The sequence below is a fragment of the Salvelinus sp. IW2-2015 genome, linkage group LG24 (assembly GCF_002910315.2).
Source record: "Salvelinus sp. IW2-2015 linkage group LG24, ASM291031v2, whole genome shotgun sequence".
Lineage (NCBI taxonomy): Eukaryota > Metazoa > Chordata > Actinopteri > Salmoniformes > Salmonidae > Salvelinus > Salvelinus sp. IW2-2015.
In genome coordinates, this window is record NC_036864.1 from 9960944 (window position 1) to 9971124 (window position 10181).

The following is a 10181-nucleotide window of genomic DNA, read 5'->3' on the forward strand; positions in this document are numbered from 1 at the left end:
TATTTTTTGAAAAATGTCTTCCACTTTAACATTACAGAGTATTTTGTGTAGATCAATGAGAGAGAAAAAACTAACAATTCAATTAATTTCAATCCCACTTTGTAACGCAACAAAATGTGGAAAAAATCKAAGCGGGGTGAATATTTATGATACKCACTCTGGTATGCACGGCTGAGTGTTATTTTCTGTCACATGCGGAAATGATCGGAAGAGAAACCCAAACACAACCTACACACACACACTCAACACGACTGAAATACAATACTGCCTAGACCACGTGACTTCAAAATTACGGTTTACAGAAAGCCTATGATATTCCTTCTTCAAATCTCAACTCTTGAGCATTATTGGCAYATGGATTTTACTTGTCAGTATTCTGCATCGAATACGTCTTTATAAATTGCACTTAAGATCGGTCTGTCTGTGTTGTAACTTGTCCTTATTGTTGACAATATGTTTTGGTTCATGGACATGAAGGGAATATGCGTTTTACCAGTTTTCTTGGTCATCTGGTCATCCAGCACGTTTATTGTTTCCTACGTAATTGCATTGTTCGAGCATGATGTGGGTTTTATTTTACCCTATATAAGGTAGGTAAGAATTTAGAACAAGACGATTGTAGGCTATTAATATTTATCAGTTGCCTAATAGTTTTTATTTTCCACGAACTGCCTTTCTTTATCAAACTGTTAATAAGATTACACATGTAGTGGAGGGATAGGCCTGCGCCTTATCAATTACGTAGTACAATATAAAAAATCATGCACAAAGTAGCCTATACAAACGCAAAGCATGTGAAATATATTCACAGCCTAGTTTCAACAGAATCTCATCTGTCAGGCAGCAAGAGCGTTCAGCTCTCAACTGGGTACCAGTACATGCTAACCAATGCAACAATGGGTATGCAACCCAAGTCGACTTCGAAGGCTTGGTTGGATATTGACGATGCGCAATTCAATCATCATGCGTTGTTTGAATAAACATGTCTAAAGGCATTCCCAAAACACCTTCCCAGTTAAACGTTGACCGCAAGGATTGCATCATAATGATTTGTCTCAATCGGGAAGGCATTTGTTAAGCAAACTCTGCCATCACATGTCGGTCATTGTACAGTAGCCTACAGAAACACTGCTAGTTTATGAAGTTTCTTGCTAGGTGCGCAATGAATTAGGGGAACCCAGAGCTCAAAAAGTCTCCTGATGTGGTTTAACATTGTTGTGGACTTAGAACATCACATTTGTTCTGTTTTTCTGTTAAATGGTGTGCTTTTGAGAGTGAATCTGAAAATCTATAGAAAACAGAATTGTTCCTTTCCTTCGCTGGGAGGGTCCTAGCGCATAGAACCCTAGAGGGCGTGGTTCTTCCTGATGTCGTATGACAAACAACATAAAAAGAATAATAACACCATCTTGTGCCTGTTGGGCTACCCAGGTCCCAGCTGTGTAGCCAACTGCGTAGAGGTCTGTGAACTACTTACTAGCCAGTGTGTTMCCTTACTTGACTTTTAAAGGGAAAAAGCTCTTACACCAAAAGGGCATTATCAACATGTTCACAATTTCACAGTATTATTCCAACCTCATAGTGTGGTAATATAAAGCACAAAAAAAATCTGGTTTTGGACTGCACTGGGCCTTAAACATATCAACATTTTTAAAATGCCCTCTAGACACTGCAGAATTACACCCATTAAACCTGAACTCTTCTTTTCTTTAGTGAAATTGGGGCTAAACCCCCAGAGAGTTGTATCTTTGGCTTGATGACGGTCATCACTGCATTTGCAGGTGAGCACAGAAAGACACTAAAACCATGAAAGGCCTTTTGTTTTTGTCTGAGCTTAAGCAACCTCATGGGTTTTTCCAGGTCAGCGACTGTGCCAAAAGCTTTAGTCACACTTCCCATTTTTTTGAAAATGAAAGTAGAAATGCATGGCAAGAAAAGGCTGGGATCAATGGTATAAGATCATTTTACTGAGTATTACATATAAGTTCCCTATGTTTTAAAGTGCAAATTAAATAAATACATAAATATTGCAGGTTTTACATTGCCCTACAGTAGCCTGTGAGCGAATACTGTCTAAATGTGACATTTTAAAATAAAAACATTKACTCCATGTGCCATACCAAATCCTCTACAGGTATGGCCACCATGTATGCCAGATACAAGTTTGTGGAGAAGCTCAATGAGAAGGCAGGTGGTGTTCCCCCAGTGCTGAACCAGGCTGCTTTATGGATTGGAACGCTTTCTTGTTTGGGGATGTGTTTTGTCGCTACTTTCCAGGTAGGTTGTCACCTCTTAAGTGAGAAGATGGAGTGTCATATTCAATACATGATCTCTCTGGTGTGTTCTTTTACCCCAGGAAACAACGATTATTCAAGTTCATGATGCAGGTGCAATACTCTTCTTCGTTTCTGGTGTGTTGTACACCATCCTCCAGTCCATTATATCCTATAAGACCTTCCCCTATGGATGTTCCATGGCCTTGTGCCATGTGCGCACAGGAATGGCAACCATGGGCTTCCTGGCAGTTCCCCCCAGTATCCTTGAAGACAATAGTAATCCATTGTGTCTAAATTATTTTAATCATGAATGATCATTGTTTTATCAAAGAAAAGGTCTCCTTCATTTTCCAACCAGCTATTATCTTTGCCTTACTGCATAGAACTGAAGACAAGGTACGGTATGAGCACATCTTTACCAAGAACACAACAAACAACAAAGATGGGCAACATTCTGGATCCATATACAGTTGAAGTCAGAAGATTACATACACTTCGGTTGGAGTCATTTAAACTTGTTTTTTCAACCACTCCAACCACACAAGTAATTTGTCCAACAATTGTTTCCAGACAGATTATTTCACTGTATCACAATTCCAGTTTGTCAGAAGTTTACATACACTAAGTAGACTGTGCATTTAAACAGCTTGTAAAATTCCAGAAAATGATGTCATGGCTTTAGAAGCMTCTGATAGGCTAATTGACATAATTTGAGTCAATTGGAGGTGTACCTGTGGATTTATTTCAAGGCCTACCTTCAAACTCAGTGCCTCTTTCCTTGAAATCATGGGAAAATCAAAAGACCTCAGAAGAAAAATTGTAGACCTCCACAATTCTGGTTCATCCTTGGGAGCAATTTCCAAATGCCTGAAGGTACCACGTTCATCTGTACAAACAATAGTACGCAAGTATAAACACCATGGGACCACGCATCCGTCATACCGCTCAGGAAGGAGARGCGTTCTGTCTCCTAGAGATGAACGTGCTTTGGTGCGAAAAATGCAAATCAATCCCAGAACAACAGCAAAGGACCTTGTGAAGATGCTGGAGGAAACGGGTACAAAAGTATCTATATCCACAGTAAAACTAGTCCTATATTGACATAACCTGAAAGGCCGGTCGGCAAGGAAGAAGCCACTGCTCCAAAACCGCCATAAAAAGCCAGACTACGGTTTGCAACTGCACATTGGGACAAAGGTCATACTTTTTGAGGACAAAGATCGTACTTTTTGGAGAAATATCCTCTGGTCTGATGAAACAAAAATAGAACTGTTTGGCCATAATGACCTTTGTTGTTTGGAGGAAAAAGGGGGAGAAGCACAGGGGTGGCAGCATCATGTTGTGGGGGTGCTTTGCTGCAGGAGGGACTGGTGCACTTCACAAAATAGATGGCATCATGAGGAGGAAAATTACGTGGATATATTGAAGCAACATCTCAAGACATCAATCAGGAAGTTAAAGCTTGGTCGCAAATGGGTCTTCCAAATGGACAATGGCCCCAAGCATACTTCCAAAGTTGTGGCAAACTGCTTAAGGACAACAAAGTCAAGGTATTGGAGTGGCCATCACAAAGCCCTGACCTCAATCCCATAGAAAATTTGTGGGCAGAACTGAAAAAGCGTGTGTGAGCAAGGAGGCCTACAAACCTGACTCAGTTACACCAGCTCTGTCAGGAGGAATGGGGAATGGGCCTTGTGGAAGGCTACCCGAAACGTTTGACCAAAGTTAAACAATTTAAAGCCAACGCTACCAAATACTAATTGAGCGTATGTAAACTTCTGACCCACTGGAAATGGACTGAAAGAAATAAAAGCTGACATAAATAATTCTCTCTACTATTATTCTGACATTTCACATTCTTAAAATAAAGTGGTGATAAAGTGGTGATCCTAACTGACCTAAGACAGGGAATTTTTGTCAGGAATAGTGAAAAACCGAGTTTAAATGTATTTGGCTAAGGTGTATGTAAACTTCTGACTTCAACTGTAGGCTTTATAGGCCAGAGAAGCTATACGTGCCAATATCAGTCTCTATCCGACTTCCTGTCATTACAGGACAATGTGTTCCATCTGGTGAGTGCTGTGAGTGAGTGGATCGTGGTCTTCAGCTTCATCTTCTTCTTCTTCACCTACATCCACGACTTTAAAGTGAGTTTTCAGTCACCGCTCTGTCATTGTGGTGGGAAATCATTATCCTTTTCTTCTCCTTTATTTGAGTGTTTTTATTTCTATGTCTTGTTTCTTACAGAAGTTTATTCTGAAGCTGAGAACAGAGTTTGTTTCCTGACGAAGCATCGATTTTAACCTTTTAATCTGAATATTCACAAAATCAAGGGTATTTTTCTGTCCATTCAGAAACTATTCAGACCCTTTCACTTTTTCCACATTTTGTTACGTTACAGCCTTATTCTAAAATGTATTAAATTGTGTTTCCCCCCCAATCTACACACAATACCCCATAATGACAAAGCAGACAGGTTTTTAGAAATMTTTGCTAATGTATAAAAATAAACTGAAATATCACCTTTACGTAAGTATTCAGACCCTTTACTCAGTACTTTGTTTTAAGCACCTTGGGCATCGATTACAGCCTTAAGTCTTATTGGGTATGAAACTACAAGGTTGGCACACCTGCATTTGGGCAGTTTCTCCCATTCTTCTCTGCAGATCCTCTCAAGCTCTGTCAGGTTGGATGGGGAGCATCGCTGCACAGCTATATTCAGGTCTCTCCAGAGATGTTCGATCGGGTTTAAGTCCGGGCTCTGGCTGGGCCACTCAAGGACATTCAGAGGTGTGTCCCGAAGCTACTCCTGCGTTGTCTTGTCTGTGCTTAGGGTCGTTGTCCTGTTGGAAGGTGAACCTTCGCCCCAGTCTGAGATCCTGAGTGCTCTGGAGCAGGTTTTCATCAAGGATCTCTATGTACTTTGTTCCGTTCATCTTTCCCTCGATCCTGACTAGTCTCCCAGTCCCTGCRACTGAAAAACATCCCCACAGCATGATGCTGCCACCACCATGCTTCATCGTATTCCTCCAGACGAGATTCTTGACATTCAGCCCAAATAGATCAATGTTGGTTTCTTCTGACCAGAGAATCTTGTTTATCATTATCTGAGAGTCCTTTAGCTGCCTTTGGGCAAACTCCAAGCAGGCTGCCTTTTTCTGAGGAGTGGCTTCTATTTGGCCACTCTGCCATAAAGGCCTGATTTGTGGAGTGCTGCAGAAATGGTTGTCATTCTGGAAGGTTCTCCCATCTCCACAGAGGAACTCTGGAGCTCTGACAGAGTAACCATCAGGTTCTTGGTTACCTCCCTTGCCAAGGACTTCTCCACCGATTGCTCAGTTTGGCCAGGAAGAGTCTTGCTGGTTCCAAACTTCTTCCATTTAAGAATGATGGTGGCCACTGTTTTCTTGGGGACCTTCAATGCTGCAGAAATGTTTTGGTACCCTTCCCCAGGTCTGTGCTTCAACACAATCCTGTCTCAGAGCTCTARGGACAATTGCTTCGACCTCATGGCTTGGTTTTTGCTCTGACATTCACTGTCAACTGTAGGACCTTATATAGACAGTTGTGTGCCTTTCCAAATCATATCAAATCAATTGAATTTACCACAGGTGGACTCTAATCAAGTTCTAAAAACATCTCAAAGACGATCAATGGAAACAMGATCCACCTGAGCTCAATTTCAAGTCTCATAAAAGGATCTGAATACTTAAGTAAGTTATTTCAACAACAAAAAAATTGCTTTGTCATTATGGGGTATTGTGTGTAGATTGATGAGGAAAACATTTTATTTAATCAATTTTAGAATAAGGCTGTAACGTAACAAAATGTGGAAAAAGTGAAGGGGTGTGAATACTTTCCAAATGCACTGTATGAGATTATCTGAATGGTATGATTATTTGTTTAATACTGTATCCATTGCAACATAACCTAAGTCTTAACAGTTAACCACAAAACAAAACACATCCTGTGAACAGCAATTCTAGAATTTGTTGGGTTAAGGAAAGACTCATCCAGGTGGTACAAAGGTCAGTATTGAACAAGAAAATCACAAGATCAAGTTAATATAGAAAATGAATTTCACGCATCACTAGTTTATGGATAGAGGCTGTATGTACATTTACCTACTCCAAGGGTAATTGTTTTATATTAGAATGTAAATATTTTTCTACTTAGGTATTTTGCTCAAGAATAACTCTTGTTTCTCAGGGTATTGAGGAGGCATATCTATGGTATACCATTGTAATAAAGTAACTCAGAATACATACAAGGCGACTGTATGTGTAGTATTTAAATGTTCCCAACAAAAAACCCAAACAGTGTTTGAATAAAATGATGTCCACATATCTTTAAGCAAAATGTGTTCTTTATTTTTACGGCTAAACTGCATAAACACTCAGATCTCAATGCTGCTTGCCTTGCGCTTGTGAACAACGTGCTTTCTAATCTTCTAACACCTCTCCATCTACCCTCTWTCATAATCAATTGAAAAACTCCCATCACTGCAGTGTTCTGTCCAGAGACGACTACAAACAATGTGAAGATGATTTGGATCTCTGAGCATTTGTTTGGATAAAAGGGATGTTGTATAAAACTATCTTGACTTAAAGGCATAATGCAGTGGGATCCAAGGGCCTGAAAGGCTTGCTAACATGGTTAGTCACACATGGTTAAATCTGGGATTAAGATGCATCATTTTAGAAGATTGAGGTGAATTCACATTAGATACTACTGTTAATTTAGCCTACACAGTACCATTGCAATTGACACATTGCTCACAACTAGTGGTGTTTTTTCCCCATTATATATTTACCCAAAAGTGCAATTTTCTTACATTTCTCCTTCACATTGTTCACTCCAGGAACATTTACATTTCAACAGCTTAATGTCTTAAAAATGACAAATCGGCCAGAGAACAGTCCTCAACATTTCTGCTTGACATCCAGCAGTTGTAGTGTAAAATAGTACCCATCAAATGTTGTCAAACATTTTTATGGACATGAGATACACACAACATATCACCCTCTCACAAGTGTAACATGCAGACATCATTGTCAAAATAATAAAACAAATGTGACTAAAGCACAAATACATTTTTGTCTTTTAGCAGACACTCTGATTCAGAGCGACTTACCGGAGCAATAAGTGCTTTGCTCAAGGGCACAGACAYATGTTTCACCTAGTCGGCTCTGGGATTCCAACCAGCAACATTCCGGTTACTGGCCCAACGCCCTTAACCGCTAGGCTACCTTCTGCCACACAATCGCTTTCAAAGGCATTGGAATGTTCACATGATACTGACATGGGGCAGAGGCATGTTTGCCCAGTGCAATCTAAGAAAATAATGGTCAAATACTAATCGATTATCTGGTTAGTACTTTCCATGGTTGTCATTCCATCGGTTTTACTGCTAAACTATGTAAATAAAGACACACCATGTCCATGACCAATCAAATGTTTCAGGAGAAGAAATGGAAACAAAAATATAACATTCACAAGATCAGTGGCTGACCTGGACATAGACATTATCAGCTCTTTCTCGTTGACATTCACTCAATCTACAATGCGATTTCAGCTACTTAACAATCTGCCTGTTTTTGTAAGTCCCATGCATCCCTGCAGATCCCTTCCACAGAAGTGGGACTTTGTCTGGTAGCACTATAGTTCTGCCTGTCAAGCACACACTGGCATCTAGTCCTTCTGTGCCCCTGCAGCCGCACAGTGGAAAAGGCCTGGAGCACAGATGACAGGGAAGGAAGTTCCCTATAGGCAACTTCATGGCTAAGACAGCAGATCAATCGCTGAAAGATGACTCACTGCCATCATCGCTGTCATCATCTTGATCCAGTGTTTTCTTTTTGACGGCATCAGGCACAGGTGCATCTGGTGTGCTGCATACAGAAACATGTAGGAATCACCATTGTTACTTAAAATAACTGTAGAACCACCATTTTATGACATTCAGATGTGGGTATAAAACAAAACGTATGAGAATACAGATATTACAAAGATGTAATGTAAGCACACTCACTCAAGCAGTTTGGGATCCAAACCTTCCTGGACCATTTTATTCTTTATCGCCATAACTGGAACACCCTGTTTTTGAAAAGTTTTCTACATTACTGATTTCATTGAACAGATTTCACATTTCTATAGCATATGACAATGTATAGAGACCTACCACTTGCACCATCTTGAGATATCTGGCATAGCGTGGGTCCTTGGCCACAGTCATCCAACTGTCTCCTGCTGCCTCTGCTGCTCTTGGTTCTGTTATGTTTGGAGAAGCCTACAATAGAGTCAATACTGCAATTCAGTATTTCCATCATGCACAAATACACCAAGTCTTTAAGTTATTGTTCCATCAAAAAATGGATATGTTGAAATCCCAGGAGGTTGGTGACACCTCAACTGGGGAGGACAGGCTCGTGGTAACAGCTGGAGCGGAATCAGTGGAATGGTATCAAATACATCAAACATGGTTTCTAAGTGTTTGATGCCGTTTCATTCGCTCCGTTCCGGCCATTATTATGAGCCGTCCTCCCCTCAGCAARCTCCACTGATTTAAATATATGTAGTTGTGTGCATAAGCCAACTACACAATTACTGTGTGTGTAGTGCCTTCAGAAAGTATTCATACCCCTTGACTTATTAKATTTTTTCCCCTCACCCGTCTACACACAATACTCCACAATGACAAAGTGAAAACATGTTTAGACATTTTTGCAAATATATAGAAAATTAAATACAGAAATATCTCATTTACATATGTATTCACACCCAAGTTAATACTTTGTAAAAGCACCTTTGGCAGCAATTACAGCTGTGAGTTGTCTTCAGTGTCTGTCAGCTTTGCACTTCTGGATTTTAGGATTTTCTCCCTTGCAGATTTTCTCAAGCTCTGTTAAGTTAGATAGGGAGCAGCAATCTTCAAGTCTTTCCACAGATTTAATGGTATTCAAGTCTGGTCTATGGCTGGGCCACTCAAGCACTTTGACTGTATGCTTTGGGTCATTGCCCTGTTGGAACGTAAATCGTTGCCCCAGTCTAAGGTCGTTTGCAGGTTCTCATCAAGGATTTGCCTGTATTTGGCTCCATTCATTGTTCCCTCTATCCTAACCAGTCTCCCTGCCACTGAAAAGCATCCCCATAGCATGATGCTGCCACCACTATGCTTCACAGTAGGGATYGTGTTAGACGGGTGATGAGCTGTGCCAGGTTCTCTTCCGGTATAACGCTTTGCATTCAGGCCAAAGAGTTAKATTTTTGTCTCAGACCACAGAATCTTTTGTCTTATGAGCTCAGTCTTTCATGTGCCTTTTTGCAAACTCCAGGCGTGCTGTCATGTGCCTTTTTCTCAGGAGTGGCTTCCGTCTGGTCCCTCTCCCATAAAGCCCAGATTGGTGAAGTGCTTTAGAGACTGTTGTCCCTTCTGACAAGTTCTCCCATCTCAGCCAAGGAACTATGTAGTTCTGTCAGAGTGGTCATTTTGGTCTTGTGACCTCCCTGGCCAAGGTCCTTCTTGCCCGTTTGGTCAGACGACCATCTCTAGGCAGAGTCCGGGTAGTTCCAAATTTTTCCAATTTCCCAATTGTGGAGACCACTACTCTTGAAAACTTTCAACACTCTAGTTTTATACCCTTCCCCAGATATATGCCACATCACAATTATACACTGCTCAAAAAAATAAAGGGAACACTAAAATAACACATCCTAGATCTGAATGAATGAAATATTCTTATTAAATACTTTTTTCTTTACATAGTTGAATGTGCTGACAACAAAARCACACAAAAATMATCAATGGAAATCAAATTTATCAACCCATGGAGGTCTGGATTTGGAGTCACACTCAAAATTAAAGTGGAAAACCACACTACAGGCTGATCCAACTTTGATGTAATG

General features: G+C 40.5%; 2 protein-coding genes across 2 annotated transcripts in view; one reads left to right on the plus strand and one right to left on the minus strand.

Annotated features, from left to right (window-relative positions):
- Positions 1 to 361: 361 nt before the first annotated feature.
- LOC111951430 (DNA damage-regulated autophagy modulator protein 1) lies at positions 362 to 4712 on the plus strand. Its single transcript, XM_023969511.2, has 7 exons — positions 362 to 590; positions 1714 to 1781; positions 2135 to 2277; positions 2357 to 2534; positions 2635 to 2672; positions 4331 to 4423; positions 4524 to 4712. The coding sequence occupies exons 1-7, from the start codon at positions 454 to 456 to the stop codon at positions 4560 to 4562; spliced, it is 696 nt and encodes a 231-aa protein (XP_023825279.1). The 5' UTR covers positions 362 to 453; the 3' UTR covers positions 4563 to 4712.
- Positions 4713 to 7437: 2725 nt separating this feature from the next.
- Positions 7438 to 10181, minus strand: part of LOC111951431 (WASH complex subunit 3) — a 4994-nt gene continuing 2250 nt past the window's right edge. Inside the window, exons 4-6 of the mRNA XM_070434790.1 lie at positions 8458 to 8565; positions 8308 to 8372; positions 7438 to 8167 (exon numbers count right to left, since the gene is read on the minus strand). Coding sequence (XP_070290891.1) covers positions 8071 to 8167; positions 8308 to 8372; positions 8458 to 8565 — 270 coding nt within the window. The 3' untranslated portion in view covers positions 7438 to 8070. The remainder of the gene's footprint in view (positions 8168 to 8307; positions 8373 to 8457; positions 8566 to 10181) is intronic.

Bases quoted from the DNA above. Each gene is read 5' to 3' on its own strand.
- LOC111951430 (XM_023969511.2), top strand. From the start codon at position 454: ATGTTTTGGTTCATGGACATGAAGGGAATATGCGTTTTACCAGTTTTC. The intron at 591-1,713 runs GTAGGTAAGAAT...TCTTTTCTTTAG, and splicing joins TTTATTTTACCCTATATAAG to TGAAATTGGGGCTAAACCCC. The intron at 2,673-4,330 runs GTACGGTATGAG...CTGTCATTACAG, and splicing joins TGCATAGAACTGAAGACAAG to GACAATGTGTTCCATCTGGT.